The 24,496-nt window shown below is 31.6% G+C and overlaps 3 protein-coding genes across 7 annotated transcripts; 2 read left to right on the plus strand and 1 right to left on the minus strand.

The window, feature by feature from the left end:
• The first annotated feature begins 1,175 nt into the window (after nucleotides 1-1,175).
• Nucleotides 1,176-9,782, plus strand: LOC126776198 (antichymotrypsin-2-like). Of its 5 annotated transcripts, none has more exons than XM_050498510.1 (9): nucleotides 1,176-1,379; nucleotides 1,663-1,757; nucleotides 1,995-2,129; nucleotides 2,204-2,410; nucleotides 3,123-3,221; nucleotides 3,576-3,716; nucleotides 5,594-5,803; nucleotides 7,506-7,650; nucleotides 9,217-9,782. In XM_050498510.1, the coding sequence occupies exons 1-9, from the start codon at nucleotides 1,352-1,354 to the stop codon at nucleotides 9,348-9,350; spliced, it is 1,194 nt and encodes a 397-aa protein (XP_050354467.1). In that variant the 5' UTR covers nucleotides 1,176-1,351; the 3' UTR covers nucleotides 9,351-9,782. The 5 variants fall into 5 exon arrangements, with proteins under 5 accessions (XP_050354467.1, XP_050354484.1, XP_050354458.1 ...); XM_050498527.1 differs by having other exon boundaries at nucleotides 8,664-9,357; XM_050498501.1 differs by lacking the exon at nucleotides 9,217-9,782 and adding an exon at nucleotides 8,486-8,657.
• Nucleotides 9,783-12,486: 2,704 nt separating this feature from the next.
• Nucleotides 12,487-21,132, plus strand: LOC126777846 (antichymotrypsin-2-like). Its single transcript, XM_050501080.1, has 8 exons — nucleotides 12,487-12,643; nucleotides 14,856-15,893; nucleotides 16,528-16,701; nucleotides 17,355-17,567; nucleotides 17,939-18,178; nucleotides 19,918-20,121; nucleotides 20,218-20,341; nucleotides 20,996-21,132. Exons 2-8 carry the CDS (start codon nucleotides 15,237-15,239, stop codon nucleotides 21,103-21,105), a joined length of 1,722 nt encoding a protein of 573 aa, XP_050357037.1. The 5' UTR covers nucleotides 12,487-12,643; nucleotides 14,856-15,236; the 3' UTR covers nucleotides 21,106-21,132.
• LOC126777853 (neuronal acetylcholine receptor subunit beta-3-like) lies at nucleotides 18,417-19,904 on the minus strand. The gene has a single exon (XM_050501093.1). The coding sequence runs from the start codon at nucleotides 19,856-19,858 to the stop codon at nucleotides 18,503-18,505; it is 1,356 nt and encodes a 451-aa protein (XP_050357050.1). The 5' UTR covers nucleotides 19,859-19,904; the 3' UTR covers nucleotides 18,417-18,502.
• Nucleotides 21,133-24,496: the final 3,364 nt, after the last annotated feature.

The following is a 24,496-nucleotide window of genomic DNA, read 5'->3' on the forward strand; positions in this document are numbered from 1 at the left end:
TAGTTCTTTCAAAATTAAAAATATAATATTACAAAATAAGAAATACGAATGCATAATGCATTCAACATAGTAGCAAGTTTACATAGCCAGAATTTGATGTTGAATGCAATCAAAGGCTTTAGATAAGGCACATAATGTGTTTAAAGTATCTCCTAAATTTAATCTGTTAATTTAAAAAGAAATACCTAAAAAGGTTATTTTTTGATATTTTACTGAGATTTATTTAAATTAAAAACCTAACGCAAATACAATCAAAACATCAAAATTGGATCAACAAAAAATTAAATACAGTCGATATTTACAAATGAAGTGAAAATTTCTCTTTCTTAAGTCGGTTAAAAATAAATAAATTTTATATGATGATAGGTATACTACGGTACTTTACAGTACCCACCTTATTAGTTTAATCTTTGCAGGTATTTATAGTTCACGTATTACTGCACTCCATTCAAAAGGGATTCTCTATTCTAACAGCATTATGAACGGATGATATTTTTATCAAAAATTAACTATTATTAGAAAATTCTTTTATAAACCTATAAATATAATATTGAATAGGTTAATTTAGTCATAAGTATTAGTTTAAAACAGAAGGTGATCACTAGAAACATATATTTATATTCTTTCATAAATCGATATTTACAGATAAGATAGCATAACATTATCTCTATAGATTCGTGTGAATTTACTGTTTTGGATCAATAAGTAGATACTTGTAATATTTAAAGAGATTTTTGATAATGCATCTGTGTATTATTCTAGTATTCAATATATCGTACCCAATTTAGATTTATTCATTAAACTTGAAACGCTTAATTCCTAACTTCCGTGAGTATTCAAAAAAATAGACATTATTTTAGAATACAAATACTATAAAAAACTATTGGGCCTGGGTGAGTATTGATGTCATCATTGATAAAAACATATAGACAGACACAATTTAATATACATAGATGACCATATTGATTCGAACTAATAATAGTATAACAAATCGTAATATAATCGCTGATTTTACTACTGCTGCAACACTAGAATTCACGCTACACAGAACTGATTTATAATAAGCTGTCAAACAATTATGCTTATTATGACTATATATCATTGAGTTGGTTTTTGTTCATTGTAATTTCTAAAATTGTGTTATGTCATTTGTATTGTATGTAATGTATTGACATTAAAAGTAAACATTATTTTATAGACTCATAAATCATATCTAACAATAATTTTATTCCGAAAACGAAATCGAAATCGATAAGATAAGAATAACAGCGGATTGGTCAGCTTTTAAATTAATAAATAATTGTTAGTATAAGGATTGGTTTTGATTGATAAAATTAAGTTACAAACGTTGATGTGGATCAGAAAAACATTTCTACTCAGTAATTATTTTTTACATTACTAATAGTTTTTTGTTTAAGTAACCTTGAAACTTATACTGAATTGTGAATCACGCAGTAAATGGGTACATAGCTGGGTTTCGTTATTCGTTTGTATTATATTAATGTTTTATTTTGTGGGTGGGCTAGTCGATGACATCATTGCCGCTGCCTAGTGTCTGCAGATATTGTATTAACGATTAGAACGCCAAGCGGCACGAACACGATAATACCTTTATTGAAGCTAATTTTTCCGAAATTAATTAAGTGAATTTGCGGGTTTTAGCTCTAGTATTGGGAGTGAAAACAATATCTTCAACAACCATGGATTCCAAAGCGCTTACTTCATCTATAGCCCAGTTTTCAGCGAAGTTCTGTAATGTAAGTATTCATAATTAACCTTTTCATTATTATTAATTTATAAACCATTTTTACTCTTGGTTATAAATAAAAATAAAACCAATTTAAAAAAAAATATGTTTCATTATAATAGAAAGCATGAAATATACTTAAAGAATCCATGTTATTTAAATGTTATCAATTGATAAATAATAAGTCATTTGGAAAATAATATAATAAATGTTATAATTGTAAATTTATGTATCATTATTATTTCAGGAACTAGATAAGAGTACTAGTGTGGTATCCTCACCTCTATCGGCAGAGTTTGTCTTAGCTCTCTTGACTTTGGGAACAAGTGAGCCTGCTCATTCAGAATTACTGACATCTCTTGGCATTCCTGGAGATGATGATGTAAGTTTTATATTTATATTATATAGTATGTGCATTTTTAATTATTTTGCTTAATTTTGAATTGCTTGTTCTAGATTCGTTCTTCATTTTCTTCAGTATCAGCAAAATTGAAATCTATTAAAGGTGTGACCCTCAAAATTGCAAATAAAGTTTACATAAAAGAGGGTGATTATGATTTGGATGGGCAGTTAAAAGCAGATGCTATCAAAGTATTTGATGCTGCGCTTGAAAAAGTGAACTTCAGTAATGGTGCAGCAGCAGCTAATCTTATTAACAAATGGGTGAGTATCACATCTATAGCTTATACCAATCACAGGAGGAGTAAATATCAATAAATAACTTTACATTGAATTAACATGATATTATTGAGCGAGACCTTGAATAACCTATGGTTTCCGTTAGGCATTCATGAAAAATAGTGTTATGAATGTCAGTAAAATTGTTATTGTTAATTTATTGTTTAAATATGTAAATTTCAGGGCTTGTTTATCTCTACCCCTGCTTCGATTATAACTGGCTATACTCTATTGATACAGTTAATTTTGTTGTTTCAATAAAAAATGAAATTATTATGTATTAAAACATTGAGGCATTCTTATAACTTTCGTTTAAAATTTTATATCACTAATTAACAAAATGATCATATTAAGAATAAAGTTTAAACTGAGTTTTTAAAATGGTTAATAATGGTAAAAATTGTTAACAATGGTACCCAAACACTTCCAACAATACATCAGATTATTTTATTGCATTTGTGTTTGCTCACACACTTGTGCACTGTATTTGAAACTGCACTGTGTTGTGAAAATGGGTGCTATGGCCTAAATTGGCCTGGAGGATATTATCAATGACAATTAGAATTACACATTGAGATTGTTACAAATGTTTGCAATTTAAATAATTTATCAATTTATATTTGAATGTAAATGTTTTGTTACATATGCTGTATATACATATACTACAATTATGTAAATTATATTCTTCATTTATCAGGTTGAGGAACAAACAAATGAAAAAATTAAGGAACTCCTTTCTGCAGACAGCCTCAATAATGACACACGTCTTGTACTCTTAAATGCTATTTACTTTAAGGTAAACCTTAAAATTATTATTTCTTTATAGGAAACTTTTTAATTAGAAATTTATCATATCATATTTTAACAAACATTGTTTTTATTTAATCTGTGGTTTTACTTGACTTGCTAATATTTATTTAAATGGATATAGTAAAATTTGAAGTACCAATTAGACTAATAAAAAAAAATTGTGATTAATTGTTGATATCATTTTAAAAGTATATTCACAGTTCTTAAAAAAAAAGTGAAATTGAGTGCTTTTAATCATATTTATTGATCAAAGGCCAAAGTCAAAAATTCTCTCAACAAATTGACAAGGGACTAAAGCACCAGATGATTTTAAAATGACAACTTTAAAAATATTTTGCAGGGAACATGGAAGAAGCAGTTCGATCCGGCTCACACCATCGAGCAACCATTCCATGTCGATGATAAAAATACGGTGGATGTTCCTATGATGTATAAAAAAGACGACTACCACTACGGGGAGAGCTCAGAACTAAGAGCTCAGGTAACATTACATTATTTTAAGTTTTTTTTTTAATTTCTAGCATTTTTTTCAAGGCTAGTGTTATATATGTATATGTTGTATACTGTTTTTTTTTTCGATAAAAAGACCTTCACGCAAATATATATCTTATAGTAGAAGCGTGTTACACTATAATATCGAAAAGTTATCCGTTCCTTTAGTAGCCAACGACGTTTCTCTTGTGCTCAAATCCTGAGTCAGGCTAGTCATTAGGTCTTCCTTAGGCTGGAAAAGAAAGGTCTGCCTCGTGCTATATCTGTTTATTTATTTTTTTATTCGTTTTTACTAGAACTCTTTTGTCATATTATGCTATAAAGCCTATTATTTTATCATCTTCTATATTGTTTGTGTGATAAACAAAAAGCGGTTTTATTAATATAAGTTTGCTGTAAACCTTTTTAGTGTTATATTTTTATCTGTGTCTTACAATAGTCAAGTTAACTATTCAAAAATGAAAATGAATTATAAAAACGCACATTTTGTTTAAAATATGTTTGCGCTTAGATGCTGTACTAACTATTAGTTTTTGAAATGAGCTAAGTCAGTAATAGGTCTCGACTAAATACTAAACGCTCATTGGTCGTCAATTGCGTCATCGACTTAAATCAACCAATGACCGTTCAGAATAAAGTAAAATTAGTTAATCGCTACGGCTATAACGAGATTTTAAAAATACTAACACTTATAATAACATTTTCTTTAAATATAAACACACGTAGCGGCTTGGAATACATCCAATTGCACTTACATCAAATGAATGTTTGCTTATCTCTAATAAACAAACAAGATGAATTGATTATTGAAAAATATTTAAAAATCAGCTCTGTACATTAAATATTATCGACGTGGATTTATGTATGAGCTGATATAGAAGATGGTGAGTGGTTAGAATACGTGAATCTTATCCAAAGATTGTGATTTGAAATCCAGGCAAGCACCATTGAGTTTGTATGTGCTTATTTATCTTTTTTGTTATTTCATCTCTTGCTTGTGTAAGGTTTTAACATCGTGAGGAAACCTGGATGTTTCGGATACTTTGCCGCTTGCATATCCAACCACGCAATCAATCCGCACTGCTATTAATTATATAAAAACCAGCATATTTTTATATTATCGATGGAGGTCTTCTTATGTACAATAACTACTTTATATATTATAATATTTATAATGTCGTTAGACGTGTTTGTGTTTGACGTTTCGACAGACAATTGCAATTAAAAGACGAATATTATAGTATATTAGCTTTCTATCCCGAATTCGTACGGGTTAAATAATAATTATTACTTGTCGATTGAAGCACCTAGCGGGTTCAATTTAAACCATCCATTCACAAATACACACAAAAACAACAAATAAAATCGGTCCAGCCGCTTAGGTTGAGTTGAGTGACACACGTTCGTAGAAATAAATAAAACGTGAAATATATCGTGAAAGTTTTAAGTGTACAATATCGATTATAACATTAAATTGCATTAATATCATAAATAATCATTAAAAATTAGAAAATAATGTACATTATTTAAAGAATTATTACACTTCTTACTAATTACTTAAAGTTTTTTTTTTCTGTAAATTATATTTGTGTTCTTATAACGCATTTGTCTTTTGTAATATAATAAACCACATAAAATTTGCACTGCGTTAAAATTGACCAATTACAACAAATTTCTATGAGCTTGATTTGTAAAAATATCGTGAGAGAACCTGCATGTGTCGTTGATACAATTTTAACATGTACCTGAAGGTACATTTGTATTCTGTTCTTACCAACCTGTTGTAGAGCATCGTGATGGAATAAACTCCAAACCGTTTTCTTAAAAACAAAGAACGTATGTTTAATGTTTAAATGTAACTTCCAGATGCTTCAAATACCCTACGTGGGAGACGAGGCCAGCATGCTCATAATCCTTCCTCGCGATATCACGGGGCTCGACGCCGTGATGAAGAAGCTGGCTGACGGCTACGACTTGCTCGCCGAAATGGACAAGATGTACAAGACTAAAGTTCAAGTCACCATACCTAAATTCAAGATCGAAACAGAAATCGATCTAGCAACAGTTCTGCCCAAGGTAATCTACTAGAGCTTATATATATATACCACGTAGACATCATATGAGCTGAAAATAAGGGCTTTTTATGTTAGATTCTTCTATCAAGTATCTATCGTCTATGAAGCATATAGAGCCGTGATAGACGCTTGGTTAGATGACGAGAATCTCAACCGATAATTCCGAGTTCAACATTGACAAGCGCTACTGAATTTTCATGTGCTTAATTTTTGTTTATATATACTTGGGCCTCGGCGTTGAAGGAAAACATCGTAAGGAAACCTGAATGTGACTGATGAAAATCTGGATACACATACAGCAACCCGCATTGGAGCAGAGTGGTGGAGTAGGTTGCAAACCTTCCCAAAAAGGACAGGGGGCCTTAGTCCAGCATTGGGACATTTAGAGGCTGTTACATATTTTTTTTACTCTTTCATTATTCTATCAATACCAAGGTTACCACTAATGCCAAGCTCAATGCCAAGATTATCAAGGAAGGTTGGTGACAGGCATGTTTCATCAGTCTGAAATATCCTTTAGTTGCAATGTTGTAACATGCCCTAGATATATGGAATGCCTAAATAAAATATTATTAATTATATATATAATTTTTATTATTAAAAAAGTGCCATTCATTGTAATTTTGTTATAAGCTATCTTATACATTCTTGACTTATCATAATCTATGTGATAGGAAAATTACAATTATAAGAAATATTTTATCGTTGCAAACATAACTTAATGATAAGATTATGTTATATTTTTAATTCCATTTATATTGTTATTAGGTAATAAAATATATCTATAAATAGCCTTGTTGGTAACATAGCTTTTAAAAAACTATATATAATATATAACTATTTAAAATTTAAAATGAATTGTATCTAGCTTCACTGAAATTCTGCCACATGTGTATTCCAACAACCTGCATTGTTGGAACAAGCGGCTTGTTGGAATGAGCGTTAAACCTTCTACTAAAAAAAAACTGGAGAGGAGGCCTTAATCGGGCAGTAGAACATTTAAATGCTGCTACTTTACTTTTAAAATGAATTTGCATGTTTGGAGCATTTTTTTTATTCTTATAACAAAATTATTTTTAGTGATAGCAACTAAAGCTTGTTAGTACTCATCATATAAAAAATACTTGACAGACTGGAGAAAAAGGTACTCTTTTTAAAGACCAATATAGTTTTTGTAATGTTTATTATATATTTAAATAATTATGTAGCTAATATTTAAACAATATATATGTACACGTGACATTCGACCATTGTTAAAGGACATTTTGAAACTGTTACGTGGCAGTGATTATATAGCTTTAGTAAAATAATTGGATATAAGTAATTAGTTAATTTATTACACAACATAATATGATAGAATATATAATAATCAGAAATCATACTCATATATATAAAAAAGAACGTTCAAAGCTTAAAGACGAAAGTACTTTAAGCAATATAAACAAACAAACTTTGTTGTTACAGAAAATAAGAAACACATTTAGAATAATTTAGCACATCTAAGACTAGATATCCTAAATTATTACAACTCATTTATAAAAAGTACCATAAATTAATATGATGCAAAAATAAAAAAACCTCGATAACGTTGCTAACAGTACAGACAGGCGTCAGTGACGTCATAAAGCGCATTATGAACTGCAAAAAAAAAACCGTGATCTTCATAGATAATGTAAATCTAACAAAATGTTATATAATTTCAGCTCGGTATCAAAGCTATCTTCAACAGCCAAGATTCTGGCATCACCAAGGTTCTTAGCAAACCAGAACAATTGTTCGTGTCGAAGGCCGTCCAGAAAGCTTTCATCGAAGTCAATGAGGAGGGTGCTGAGGCCGCAGCCGCTACGGGTATGTCTTTTATACACTTTTTGGGAATCACATAATAGAGAAAATAGAATTAAAATTATTCATTGCTATCTTTATAGTTATGGTATATACATCCCATTCGTTTATGAACGATGAAATATTAAAATCTTTAAATGGTATTTGAAAGTTGAGAATGGGTTGAAAGTATATGTGCTTTTTATGGTTCTGAAATGAGAGAGAAGTACATACATTCCTTGCTTAGCTGGTGTAGTCACTTAGAACTTGTAATTTTTGATGCTAAAGATGAAATAAAATAAAATAATGAACGATTAAACAATACATTAATTTGGGTTGTCAGCATAATTCGCACAATATAAAGAATTGTTCTAACATTATATTATAATATTACTTTGCAACACAGACACTTACAATAATTATTATTGTTTGTTTTAAAATTAAATAACGTGTTTATTTTTTATACAAATGGGTGCTTTCGCTGTTTCTGGTCAATTAAATCATTTGCGTAAGTTTTGATTCATTGTAAACACTTAACGTAACATTATAAAAGTATGCTTTGTACATTATGTAATTCTGTTCTTTACGAAGGAGGACTGAACGACATAACATTTATATTCAAAATAAAATTAACTTATTGTTTTAATTTGAGAGACTTCTCATCGTCAGACCCATTAACAAGTACTAATTCTTACTCATAGTCGTAGCTCGAAAAAAATTTTTTTTCTAAAAAAAAGTCATCGTATCATCCGGATTCATATTTCATTCGCTATAATACCGTACTAAAAACGCTTACGGCATCGGGCATTGCGGGTGAGTGGTCGTGAATGTGTGTATACGTGGTTGGGTTGCCGGGCGGTAGTGAGCGCGGTGCGCGCGAAGCGCTCGCTGCGGGAGAGCGTACGTGTACGCGCAGACCGGCCGGCGCTTTGGTGCGTACTGGCGCGGCAGACCGTGCTGGCGGCTCTCGTGCCCCGCCCCGCGCGCCCCGCGCCCCCCGCGCGCTCGGAGCTGTAGTCGCCCTGTGCGTGTGCGTGCAGGCATGGTGATGATGCTGCGCTGCGCGCGCCCGCCCTCGCCGCGCTTCGTCGCCGACCGGCCCTTCCTGTACGCGCTGCTGCAGGACCGCACCGAGCTGTTCGTGGGCGTGTACCGCGCCCGCTAGAGACCCGTTGTCGACTTCGCCGCTTCGTTAAACGTCAAAGCACATCGCATCGCGCATGTTTACCCGAGACGTTTATGTTGCACAATTGTTAAAAAAAAATTAGACGATTTAGCCCCGTGTTTCGTATCTTTCATACATTAATTTAGTTGAAAACTCTTTAAACAGTAACCACAGCTTAAATACGTTTAAGTTTTTATATGTAGCTTACCGACATAAATAATATACCTAATTATTGTTACTTCGTATTTAAACAATAAACAGAAATTAATATACTTCTTTACTTATATCATTGTAAAATTGTAATTTTCTGTATGTGTTTGCACTAGATATGCTTTTCGCTTTCAAATGCCATGTTTTGTCTATTCGCATTTGGATAATGTTTGGGACGAAGAAATCACTCGAATGTGATCGAGGTGTTTGCATTGCAGCGATGGGCATCATGCTTTGTTCCGCGATGATAGACGAGGACCCCGTGCTGAGCTTCGTAGCGGACCGTCCCTTCCTCGCAACTATCGTATCAAACAACACTATTTATTTCATGGCAACTAACCGCGGAAAGTAATGCGTGTCGATTCAACATTCTACAATCGATTGTTATCTAAGAGACTCGCAGTCAATTATTTTTTTAGAACACAGATGACGAAACAGATAAACTATATTCATATTTCAAATACAAAAGTTTGAGTAATATTTTTGATGTACTTTTATTAAATACTCAATAGTGAATCACAAACTATATGTTATGTCAGATGTTGAAATACAGTACGGTTATGAATGAAGAGTTTTTATCATATTTACGTTTGGAAAATTATGTTTAAATGGTTCTATTACTATGTACATTCGTATTTCATACCAGTTGAGCTTTTGTTACAATTATTTTAATAATATATTTAACGTAGGTACAAAGTGCACTTAAATGTAATAACTCAGTATTGTTTTCGAAAGTATATTGTTAAAAGTCTATATTTTATGTTAATATATATAATATAAAGTATTAATAGATTTTTTATTTTTCTTTTTCCCCTATAAGATTATAATATTTAAGTTTTTTTTATTCATCAGGATTTTTGGCAATTTGTGATAATATATGGTTTGCTGATGACTTTAATTAATTTTTAAAATTGTCAACAATAATAAAATCGACGTTGTAAAGATTGCATTACCACGATTGCAAAATTATTCGTAGAAGTCAGAGAAGCTACATTTCCAAATGATGACAGCTTCACGTTTTGTTTAATGATTTAAAATGACGATCACCGTTACATCGATGATTGTAACTGATGATAAATCGACTTCAGTTGAAAAAATTCTGGTCTCACTAAATCTTGCTTGTTTTAAATCATTGAATCTCGGTATGACAAATGTAAAATATATTGGGGTCGAACGTAATGTTATTTTTAGCTACAATTTATTAATATATATAACCGTCCACGATTTGTTAAGATAAAAAAATGTAATTCCAAAAATGAACACTTAGCGTCACGTAACTTTGCCGCTCTGACGTAGAAATCAATTGACTTCATGGTAAGACCAAAATGATCTCTTGTCTCTGCCGTACTCGTCAACTTTACTTATGTCCCGCGCCCTGTATACAATAAACAGTCGAATTGTGGGCAATTTTATTATTTTAATTGAACGTTATAACTATCTTGCTATATATGTATAGCTCCGATTCTGAAAGTGAGTCTGACAGAGAAAATTCACTCGGCCACCTTTTATTCTCTGTCGACCGATTATTTATCTGCTCTATATGAACTGTGTTTTATGTAATAAAATTCAATTAATATTTATTTCACAAAGTATCGTATCGAGATAAAAGACTGAGTAACTAGCACGAAAGCAAGTTATCTTCGAACTAGAAAAGTTAGTTAGTTACTAAAGTAAGAGTAGACTCGGCAATGTCTAATTTTATTAATTAATGAAATGGTTTTATTAACTGAAATGACGCTGTCGTGATAAGTGAACTGTTTTTTTTTATTTCTTTCAAATAAAAAGGAGGATTCATTATAAATACGTAATCAATTTGCAATTAATAACCATCAATTGCATTAATCATGAAAAACGTATTATTTTTCCATTTCTTATCAATAGAATGGATCATATTTATGTACTTAGCGTACACTTTACATGTTTTTTTTATAGAATAGGAAGGCGGACGAGCATATGGGCCACCTGATGGTAAGTGGTCACCAAACGCCATTAGACATTGGCATTGCAAGAAATGTTAACCATCGTTTACATCACCAATGCTCCACCAACCTTGGGAACTAAGATGTTATATCCCTTGTGCCTGTAATTACATTGGCTCACTCACCCTTCAAAACGGAACACAACAATACCAAGTACTGCTGTTTTGCGTTAGAATATCTGATGAGTGGGTGGTACCTACCCAGAAAGCTTGCACAAAGCTCTACCACCAGTAAAATATGACACGAACTGTATAATTGTTATTATATAAATGACGCTTTATGATTTCTACACAAAATTTTATTTTCAGTAATGCAGATGGAGATGTTATCATATATTTATGTGCATAATTTTCTGAAAGAAAATAGTTTCTTTTTGGGTTATGTACAAAGCTCCAGACTGATGATACAAGAATCTATAAAAATGAACATAATTGAAGTTATTTTTTTGGAGATTTAAAAATTGCTCTTTTAAAACTGCCTCTTTTAAAATTATGCCATTACAAGTTATCAAAACCAAAATACTTATCTTTATTTTTGCTTGTTTGGGGGTAGTACTAAAACAGTAGAAAATACAAATGCTAATAGCTTCATTATCATAAAGAGTATTCTAAGTCTATCTTTATTTCATCAAAATTAGTTAAGATGTATCAAAAGGTACAACATATACAAATTTCACGCGGTTTAAACCGCAAAGCACAACTAGTTGAATAATATGTATTGATTGAAGTGACAGTGTTTAAAATCAAAGGTTGAATTTAAGTGAAGTGAAGAAACTTTCTCGTTTAAGCTGAAAGTTCTTTTAGTTTTATTTAAATGCCTCAAAAAATGCCTTACACAAAGTCAAAGCCTTGATTTTATATTATTTCTATGTTCAAGCAACAATCATGTAACTACAACGATGTTTTTAATTATATACATAATTATTATCTTTCTCTTCAATTAAAACCTTTTAACTTAAAACATATTTTTTTAACCTATTTTAATGGTTTATTTATTTAATTAAAAATGGAAAGACATACTGATGGGTTGGCAATACTGGATAGGATCGGATTCTAGAGGACGCTGTCGCTTTAAAAAAAAAAACAACCACATCAAAATTTAATCTGAACGTACAGGGAAAGACCACATGAAGAAAACAGACTAAGCTATCAAAGGGACTTTTAGGCCTAAATTATACACCTATGATCTAAATAAAGAATTCAAATGCAACAGCAATATAATACAGGTGTTTTTCTAATCATTAGGTAACTTTCGTATTAAAATATCGGAAATTAAATAAAATTATTTAAAATATCGGAAGAAAAGGACTACGAAATGACTCACATATACAAAATAAATCTGTACATAAAGTTTTTACGATTGATATTATATCGTCAAAAATTAGCTATTAATATTTGGCTGAATACGGAAAATCTTTGCATGACAGTATTGTTAAAAAAATGGAAAATTATCCATAAAGGAAAGCGCATAAATACAACATCTACTTAATAGTACTTACTTAAGTGTAAAGTGGTTTGTGTTTAGTATATTAAATATTATTTTTATTAGTTAATATTGGAATAGTTTATTGTCTTAAAGAATAAATGCTTAATTTTAAGACTTTAACGACCGGGTGCCTTGATATAAAATTAGCAGTTAGAGATAATATTGTAAACGAAGACAGTGTGTAAGTAAAATAAACCTTAGATATAATCATTTGTTTATGTTTCATATTTATATATTATTTTTTTAATATTCTTTGGTTAACGATGTTAAACTTGATTTAATATTTTAAAATAATTTGAAAAGAGTAATTTCCAATTGTCATCAATTTTCAAATATTTTTTTTTATCAATCGAAATCACAAAGATCGCAGAATTTAAATAATAATTATAATAATATCCTGGGACATTTTTCACACGGCCATCTGATCCCAAATTAACCTTGTACAAAGCTTGTGCTATGGAAACTAGACAACTGATATACTATATATACTACTTTTCTTTTGTAAATACGTACTTATATAGAATATGACACCCAGACTCAGGACAAACAGACAAGTTCATGAACACAAATGACTGTCCTGGGTGGGTATCGAACCCACAACCTTCGGCGTGAAAGGCAAGTATCTACCAACCACGCCAACTGGCTCGTCAATCAGTGTAAAAATAAAATTCGCATTCAGAATTAATTCGTTTCACTTATGTTGTCATACAGTGGCGCTAGTGATAATTAAATTTATATTAATATATTAAATTCGAGCTAAGATGTATTTTCACTGCGATACATCATATTATAGTACTAGCTTATGGCCGCGTCTTCGCTCGCTTAGATTTTTCTTAAATAAATAATTTTATAATTTTTCAAAATTACTATTCTTTAAAAGTCTATTTTGAAATCTGTATGATTGATTTTACATAATATATGAATTTAGCTCTACAAAGTCAATTTAATATTTTTTATTGTACATCTAATGCAAATTTTATAAAAAGTTATAACAGTGATAATAGTAACCTTTATTAGGACCTCAATTCAGAATTAGTATAAACGTATGCTCCGATCGAATGTAATTCGGACGCTCGGTAATTAAAAAACGCTTCTAGACTGTAAATCGCCGCGTAGTTTAATCACCGAATAAGATTAATTTTCCTTTCGTTAATCCATTAACGTGATTGATTATCGTGATAGACATTGCCATTGTAAGAAATGTTAACCGTCGCTTACATCACCAATGCGCCACCAACCTTGGAAACTAAGATATTATGTCCCTTGTGCCTGTAATTACACTGGCTCACTTACCCTTCAAACCGGAACACAACAATACCAAGTACTGCTGTTTTGCGGTAGAATATCTGATGAGTTAGTGGTACCTGGGCAGGTTACCTCGTCTGGGTAGACGAGCTTGAAAAAAACTCTACCACCAGTTAATGATTAGGTATACATTGTAATCGTAATCATTAATCTGGTTACGAACCAAGTCTTTTGCCAGGATCATTAATCGGGCATAGTGTGCGAAAAACTGATACTTAAAATTTATTGAAAGCTTATGAACTTAATACAAATATGTAATATACTAACATACATACTCATATATATTTATATAAGAAATAAATAACCATATACATATAATAATACAACATGCTATAGTTACATTGATAAAGAATAATTATGCAAACGACTCTTAAAGATATGTACGGATTCTGCTTGACGATCATACTCCTGCGGACTAAATTTCTGATTCAATATATTTATATTATACATATATTATTATTTCAAAAGCAATATTATTTACCATTACATAGAGAATACAAGTTGCTTTGTAACATGACGGTCTCGCTCAATATACTTTCAGCCAACCATGACCAAGGATTTTATCGTGTTTAACACTTGCACTGTCTCCATTTAAATGTGCCAAAAACACAAGCCTATTTTTTGTATATTCATACAAATAGAAATAAAAAATCTTCCATCTAAATTATTAGGCTCAAGGCATTCATTTAAACGAACCAAATTTGTTATCCCGATCCCTGATGACTCAAGATCGACGTAGACTCGAGAACAGCAATTCACATCCCTGGGGTGAAAATATTATCTGATAAGGAGATGTTCAAAAGCAACCCTTTGCTTCCGAGAAGCTGTCCATAGCCACTTAGTTCCTTCAACTAAAATCAACAAACCCCTAGTACCCTCAGGTTTATTGCGGCTTAAACTGATTAGTTATAAACGTTTGGAGATAGGTTATGGTATATAATTATTCGCTTTAAAATATGTCAAATAAACCTAAAGTTAAATACCTATTTATATCGCAAGTAAGAGATTAACATCTGAGTACTTTTTAAATACAATAAAATAAAAATAATTCATTTATTTATTATATTGTGTTTATCATATTGTTTTAGATATCAACTCATGTTTCTTCTCCGTCATATTATTTTGGGCACAACAAGCAGATACCAACCTTAACTGTAAATAAAAATGTTCAAAAAGAAAACTTTTTCTTTCCTTTGATCTTGTGGTGTTTGCAGTATGAGAGGCACATGTGATCTAGGCAGCGGAAGTGTTGATATTTTTGCTGCTTATCGATTTGAACCGTACAGCAAAGTAATTAGAACCATTAGTTCATTACTAAGTAGTTACTTGTATCGCACGGAACAAAATATTTTTCTAAAACTTCGCTATCGAAAAATAACGATCTCTTTCATTAAAGTGTATTATATGTTTTGACAAAAAAACAGTTTTGTTTTCGATTAAGTAATGATTTTCCACAATCTATATCGGATATGATTCCCTGCTTTTTAGTGCGAACTTTATTTTTATATTTTGGTATATATTCTGAAGTAAATCCCTATGATGTACGAATAACAAAGTTAACGCCAATAGCTCGATACAAATTACCTCAAAGTGTCGGACATGGTTTGTTCAAAATGTGTTACTATAACAACAAATGGGTACAATGCCCAAGTGCTTTGCAATATGGCCCTCATTACGAAACGCTGAATATCAGAAGAATTCACTCACACGTTTTAAAGTTTCCCTTCTCACGTCTTCACTTAGAGCGTGCCATTGCTCCAGTACCTGTGTCACTTAAAGGAATGATAGACGATACTATTCCATCGTCAACTATCTACAACATTTCGCCATTTCATTATTATGATCATAATAATGAAATCCATAAAAATAAGACGAATATTTTTTTATCACAACAAAGAAAGTTTAATTATCAAGTAACGACGCCAACTTATACTACCGTGCATAAAACATTTACACATTCATTAGACGATTCGATAATGACAACTGCATACGAAAAATCAAATATTAATAACCAGAATAATATTAATACAAAGCCTGCAAAAATTCAAGAAAGCGAAAAATCAAGTGAAGATTTTGCTGACATATTTTTTAAATCATTAAATCGTTTTGAACGTGTCTTTTACCAGGTAAGTACCTATAATAAAAATTTTTCTTCAAATATCTCTTTAATAAATAATGAGTGATAATTGATAACCTAAACTGTAAATATTAATTAAATTTGAATACGACAAAAAAAACTACCAATAGTTATCATTGGCTTACGTTATTTTCAATAATATGTCGGTACAGTGTGATCTCTGTGAAAAATCATATCTCCAATTATTTCCTTGTTAGAAACGTATCGTTTTTTTCGATCTGTCTCTTGGCCTGTACCTACTTATAACTGTAATCACATTTCGCATATGTTGATTTGTCAATTATATTCATAGCCAATTACAAAATCAATTAATTTAGGTATCTCATTTGAATCATCGATCTATCCCAATGATGTAATATACATCAAACGAACTCTCCGCTTTTTTTTTAAATATTATTATTATTTAATATCATACACACAGACTAAATGTCCATGCCCTTGCTTATTAAATGTTAAATAATATATTATGTAGGTATTCGTTTGCTCGCAACTATTTAAAGAAAGTAACAATTCATGTCCACTCTATTTTGAACTTAAGGGTTTAAAATAATAATAAGTTAGATTAGCTTTAGTAAAAATTATATATAAGTATATATATATATTTAAGTCCATTTAACTTTCAGGTGACATTTAATAAACTTACAGCAATAAGTCCGCTTAATCGTCAAGAAAATGGAATTAGTTTTATTCAATCAGCACTGTTTTTATATTTAGCTCTCATGGCTATATCCACAGAAGTTGATCAATCCACTAAATTAGAAATCGAGAAATGCTTAGGGTACAATGCATCTCAAATGGTAAACACAAATTTTATATGTAATTTCAAGACATTTGAAAATATAAGGTCCTTACATATGAATTTGGCGTTTTGTACGGGAGGAATATAAAGTCAATGTTTTTTTGTAAAATATATTTAATTAATTAAAGTATGCACCGTTGTTATCTATGCACTTTTGCCATCTCATAAGTAGTTCATTGATCCCTTTACTCAAAAAAACTAATACTAATTTCATGTTTTCCATTGAGCGATAATAAGCGACGTCAAAGAAAAAAATAATGAGGAAAAAACAAATTAATGACTGTAGCTAAATTAATTTATAAATTTAAATTTGGAATTTTTAATCAAAGAGGAGATATTTCAGATCAAAGTGATCAGTACGACGAAACGCTAATTTCATATGTAAGGACCTAATATATAGGTATAATTTTGTACAATTAACTAGTAATTTTATATTAATGACTATCAAAGTTTTTAAAAACTTTATAATATACCAAAAAATAGGTAAAATATAATGTTTAAATAATACAAATAATATACATATATCTAATATTTACCTCAGACTTTCTTTTTTATAAGAAATTTAAAATAGGTTATATAAATATAGATAATAAGGTTTTAGGTAGGTGAATAAGGTTTTGAACTTAATAAGGTTTTCTTGTTCATATCTAGGAAGAGATAAAAATGTTGAGACATATTATTTCATGGCTACCGAATTCAAATATGGATATAAAATTTCGCTGGGCTTCCCGTCTCGTACTCAGCGCAGGGTTGCCAGTCAGCCAGCAGTTTGTCAACAATGTCGCACCAGCTGCACAACTGAGTGTGAGGCGATTTAATGGCACGGAGACTCCAATTGTTTTAAGCAAAAGTCTTAATTCTATGGTAATAATTTTTTTTCAAACACTTATTTTTACTAATAATTTATTGATATTTACTATAAATTAATATTAAACATATACTACAGCAATTTATATAAAATATTCACTAAAGAAAAATTCGTTCAATAGATATGTTTATTTTGTTTACAAGCAACAATAGTAAGGATTTAAAATTTGACGACACAAAATGTTAAATTGCATATATGTATGCATAATAATTAATTAACAGTTATATTTGCACAAACAGTTTAAAAAAGAAGATTTACCTTCGGGTGTATCTGACTCTGAAATTAGTCGTTTAATTTTTCGCATTTCGTTACTCAATTAACTAACTATGTATTGCGTCACTAAAATAATATGCTATTTTGTTTGTAGATCGAAGAAGATTCGGGCGGTGCAATGCGTGATACTTTCGAAGTGGAAGAGATGTCAGGGGGAGTGTGTTCGATATTGTTGAACACCATGTACATTCGCGCTCGCTGGCGTTCACCTCCCACTGTACTAAACGGTACCAGGCGCTTCTATTACGCAAGCAAAGCAACTCCTAGCTCCGTACGGATGATACGGATTAACGATATCATGCGATATTGTCCCCTTGACGAATGGAATGCTGACGTGAGGAAAAATAATTAAACTAATTTATTTTATTCTTCTCTTATTATTAAAAAAAGTAATGTTCTGATTTTTTATATTTACAAGTTATTTTATTCCGATACATAAAACAATTTTAATTTTTTAATAAAACATCAGGGTAAACTACATTTAAAACATTTTATATAGAATTAAACATACGTATACTATGATTATTAATAAACATAAATTATTCTATTTCTATATATATTCTATTATTCTATTTCATTAAACATTAAATTTTAGTTTTATTTTAGAGGTAGAATTTTACATAATTATTTTGTTTTGTTATTAATATAATTATAATAATTAAGAATCAGTAGGGATATAAGTAGTTATTAAAATGAAATAAACAATAAATGATACGATAAATACAAAGGTATTAAGCAGACTAGCAAACTGGATCCAATCGACAGCGCTGTTGGATTTGTCGTTGTTAGAACCGGAAACCGAATCTTCTGTGAGCACCTTACCTTCAACTGAAACGTTAGGATCGAATTCTGTGAAAATGACGTATCTTCCTGGTCCGCTACTTGCGAGTCGGTTGAGGGATACAATCCAAGCTGGCGGCGGCAGAGTTCGTTTCCTCAGAGACATCAGCATTAATGTTACCAATATACCCGCCAGTGTAACTACCATCGAATCTCGGATAAATAATAATATAATTGGTGTGTCGGAACTTAGCTTAGGTACTATATATCCGATTTCGGTAATAAAAATGAAATGTCCGAACAAACTGAAACATATCAGCATTAATCGAGTGTTGTCCTTAATATCCATCAATAGGGACGTAAGGGTCAGCAGTACGACGACAATCGATGGAACTACAATAATAGCAGCAGGGCCGGCTGCTTCTCTTCGCAGCGTGAATGTGTATTTCAACATCGGATACGTACTATTGGGACAACAATTATACGCTCCTGGTAGTCGATCGTGGGCAACATTTAAAAGTTTCCAACCAGGACCGTTTTGAAAATCGTCAAGCACGACCGGTTTTGTATTGTAAAATGTAAAGTTCACCTGTTCGCCAGTGTGCATCCACGAGCCAAAATACAGTGTACAATTCTGCACATCATACGGCCAGCTGCGTAGTGTCGTGCGACATATTCCTGTATGCGCAATGTGCGGAACGCACGTGACCGTTCCCTCGCTATTGACCAAACAGGTTGTATAAAACGAGTCCGATTGGTATGTAGTTGCATCTGCGTTAAACAGAGCCATACTCGGCGACCATATTTCGTGACTCTCTATTTGGACTTCTTGAATGTTACCGTAATCGCTCGGCGTCCAATTTAAATATTCGTCCTTCCAGTTTAAGGCCACCCAACTATGGAGAGTTATTGTTTCTTCCAACGCATCGAAGCTGATATATTTCAAAGCGAAGCGCACTTTAACATTAACGGCACTTTTGTGGTTCTTAACAGGGCGGTAGTTTGAGTTGTAGGCGCATAATAAATCGCTGTGCAGCTTAGCTTCGTCGTGCAAGTCTTGCTCCCGTTCCGGAGGACATTCCGCCCGGACGAGAATTGAATTAATTAAAATTAAACAGACAAAGCCACCGTAACGTAACATCGCTTCAAGCTCAATGGAATCAAAACTAGTGATACTATCCACATGAATACGCAATAAATTCGATACTCGTGTACCGCCCCCAACGATAAACATTTACCATTTGCATGTGCTATCTACTGGAGATATTTAATACGCCATTGTTCTCTTTTTAGGCCATCGAAATTAACTATGCAACTCCTGACCTGTCACTTATGTTGCTGGTTCCTCGGGGACACTCTATCAGAAGTTTAGCGGAGATCATGTCAAATAAAAGCATACAAGATCTTAATAAAAATATGCGCACAATGCGAATTGCCGCAACTATGCCTATTTACACTTTACGAATGACTTTACTGTTACCAGGCAAACTAAAAACGGTTCGTAATTAGTTTTTTATATAATGTCTCGTTTAATAATTCTAATATTTCTATCAATTACGTTAACCCTAGTAAAATATAAGCATATTTTTATAGATGGGCACTTCTCGTTTAGTTGAGATGAACAATTCCAGTGGTTGCGATGAAATTCGTCTTTCTCATGCTGTCCAGCGCCTTATGTTTTGGGCAGAAGCTGGCAAACATGCTTATAAAGACGACGGTATGTTTTGCACATATTTAATACTAATACATATTTTATCTAATGCAATCAACATAGTGTTGATTGCGTAATTATTTTATGAAAACATGTTTGAAAATAATATCTATTGAAAATAATATCAATAACAATAACGTCTGGCAAATGGAATATTACGTAGACAAATCTATTGCTTATAGTTTGTTAGGAATATTTGTATTATGTGAAATCTTTAAAAAGTAAAAAAAAAAATCTATGGTGTCATCGTAATTAGTTTAGTACTGTATTCACCATTTGACACTCCCAAACAAGGCCACGTCTTAATAAGGTCTATGTGAGTTATTGTTAGTGACAATTAATCCGTAAATAGTGTATAATTAAATTAACAATACTATGAGTAACAATAATAAATATTAAAAGGTATCAAATTGTTCGACATTTTTCCAAAGGATTATTCGACATATCGTATCAACACAAAATAGTCGACAAATGAGCATTTTGACAAACGATTTCGATTGCTACTGATTTATTCGTAGCATTCAGAGCTTACACTGATCGAAATATATATATTATATATATATTATATATATATATGTTGCTCGATTGCGATAAAGTGTAAATTTGTTAGTAGTATTAGCTGGTTAACTTAATCGTATATTAATTACCTATTTATTGCAGGAATTGAGTGGGACGAGACACCGGAATTAGAAATTGTGTTAGATCGGCCCTATATATTTTATGTCCGATGGAAAAATGTCACATTAATGAATGGAAATTTTGTATTATAGAAATACACTAATAAATAGACAATTAAATGATTTTCAATAAATATAACTGTTTCATTTTATTTTAATAAAACTTCTTATCTAAGCTCATAGACGTATAACATTATTACCATGCGGTTTTATCGAAATCCATTCACTGATTTTTACGTGTTTTTAATTCCGTATCGATCATATTAATAATATATCCACGTTATAAATATTTATACTTATTAAATATTTTAAAAATAATTCAAATATTATCATTTTTAACTCTGTTCCAATGTGCATTTATTAACTTGCCTTTCACGCCGAAGGTTGTGGGTTTGATTCCCACCCAGGACAGATATTTGTGTGCATGAACATGTCTGTTTGTCCTGAGTCTGGGTGTCATTATCTATATAAGTATTTATTTACAAAAGAAAAGTACTATATGTAGTATATCAGTTGTCTGGTTTCCATAGCACAAGCTTTCTACAAGCTAAATTTGGGATCAGATGGCCGTGTGTGAAAAAATGTCCTAGGATATTATTATTATTAACTTTTGTTTACTATAATATCGTATAGTCTGTTCTGTAGGCAAGAATAGTATAGATAAATAAACAATTTTAACCTTGGATTGACATGACATTATTGAAAAGATCTGAAATAATCGTATTCCTACCACCAGGAGGATATAAAATGTAGGTACATATTATAAACTAACTTGGTATAACTTTTGAGAATCAACCGATTTTTAATGTAATAAAGACAAAACGGTATCATTGTATACTCCGTATAAAACCAGTTGTGAAGATTAATCGAAAAAACAGAAAAATAGACGATATTATAAAAGAAAAATTTGTTTTGAAAAGAGTTATTTTCAAATCACAGACAAACACTTCAATTTTGTTTATTTCTACATATTGAAATACACTACACTTCTTTAACGAGTGTATACATGGACGTCTGTAAGTAGGGTTTTTGTTAGGAAAGCAAAGTTCAAACGCATACTTCACATATGATTCTATACGGCAACTCTAAAAATGTACATTGTAGACTCCTACTTAACAAGACGTGTGAAAATTCCTAATGCTTTAACATATATGTCGTATCTGGTATTATTTAAAATGTAAAAGTATTAGGTATGTCATTAAATTCAACCAATCCATAAAACAAGCTTAATTTGCCACTATTCTATTCGCATTCAGGTCAATGGAGCCATATTCGGCAATTCAAGGGTGTTTACACTGCCAAGGAGGGATGAAAACAGGTCAGTTTTAACGTCATAAAACAAATATTACATACGCTTATATGTATACTAATGATAATAACGTTGAGTTATCTTAATAGAAATCTAGAATAAATACAACTATGAATACTCGCCTGATTCGCTTCGCTGATAAATTCACCAATATCACCCCTATCAGCTCATAAGTTCGTTTTAAACCACACAAATACACTTTGTAAATTGAAAACTAAAAATTGCTATTACAGAAGTAGATAAGGCTCTATTATAAGCAACATATTATGTATTCTTTAGTGTAGTGACTGCCTCGTTGGTTTATTGGTTTGATGTAAGGCCGCGGACCCGGAGGTCCTGGGTTCAATTCCCAGGTCGGGCCAATAAAAAGTTATTGGGTTTTTCTGTCAGAAAGTTCTCAGTAGCAGCCCGGAGTCCGGAAATTAAAAGTGTTTTCACTCCCGTGCCTCGGAAAGCACGTAAAGCCGTTGGTCCTGCGCCTGAACTCTTTCCGGTCGTGTCGGATTGCCGTCCCATCGGATTATGAGAGTTAGGGAATAGAGAGTGCACCTGTGCTTGCGCACACACTTGTGCACTATAATATCTCCTGCGCAGTTGGCTAATCTCTCTTGAGATTGGCCGCCATGGCCGAAATCGGTCTAGAGGACATTATTATTATTATTATTATGTATTTTTTGTACCAAAACTATTCTGGCATATATGGGATAATAATATAATAGGTTTTTTAGATTATTGAGGTATAAATAGATTAAATACATATATCGAGGTATCCGCCAATATTGTGCTCATATTGTGCTCATATATCTCTTACGTATTTTTCTCATTCCTTAAGAAAAAAATCTTCTAATATCTGACAGCTAATTCAGATTACAAAGTATTATTGATAGTTATGTTAACTATCAAAACTACTTCGCTATTTTTATTAAAAATGGATTAATATTGTGTGACAAATAAATTCAACTAACGTTATCGTTTGTTTGTTATTTTTAATGTTACTTTGACTTACCTATAAAAGATAGATATGTGCTTTCTCAGACATTTATATATTTACAAATCTTTAAAACTAAGTTCTGGTTTGGCTTTTATATTTCTGTCACTGTTTGCATTAAAAGCGTTTAGACGGCAGATAAGATATACTAGTAACATTGATATTATAAGCTATATTTCCAAAAAATATGTAGAACATAAGCTACACGAAAGTTCCATTCAGTAAACCTAGGAGGTTGGTATAAAGCAGCTGAATTATCACATAGTATTTTTCTCGGATTATGTATTTATACACTATATTACTCTATTTGTCATTATAAGGGCATCTGGAATAGATTCTACTCACAATAAGGCTGCTGGCGTTCTGTCCAATATATCGGTCTTGTCTTTAATACTAAACTAATCTCATAGAAAATTATTACGTTTACTAATTGGCCATGTTCCTGACAATAGCTTTCACGTGAAAACAATTAAATAAAACCTATCTCTTATAATATTAGTTTAATTATGATATTGTTGAGATGACCCCAGACAATTTAACAAAGATTGCAGGTTCAAGGCTCAAGCCAGGACAATGTTCATGTTTGAAGGTGAAAAGGCAAACATCGTGAGCAAATCTGCTTTGCGACAAAATCTATAATAACGCTACACAAATAAAGCGTAAATATCCCATTGCAGAGCAAACGTCTCGTCCAATTAAGGAGACTAGGTGCTGATACCGGAACCCTGCTCTAATGCGGGTTGATATAAATATTCATGTAGCAGAATTTCATCATCCAATTCATGCTTTCTCACGATGCATTCCTGCACAAAGAGATTACAAGATGAATTCCGATCACAATTTTAACACTCATAAAGTCAGCGATGTTTGCCCGAACTGGCACAAGATAACCGTGTTCTAGGCAAGGCTAGGCTATCTCCGCTAACACATAAGCAAAATTACTAAAAAAATATCTAAAACCCCCTTTTTAAAATGTTGTATCCTGTTGTTCTATTTATACTTAAAACACCTAAAGGGCGAGTACTGAGGCGCAAGCCAGAGAACTAAAAATCAGAGACTGACTAACCTAACCTGCTGCCCGTCTGTTTGTCAAGGTCACTCATTCAAATAGTTTTTCTATATTTAATGTATAATTTAATGAGCTGAATCTGGGATAGCAAATGCTTCCGTCTGCATTTTACGGAGTC

This window comes from Nymphalis io, chromosome 2, assembly GCF_905147045.1.
Source record: "Nymphalis io chromosome 2, ilAglIoxx1.1, whole genome shotgun sequence".
NCBI classification, from domain to species: Eukaryota; Metazoa; Arthropoda; class Insecta; order Lepidoptera; family Nymphalidae; genus Nymphalis; species Nymphalis io.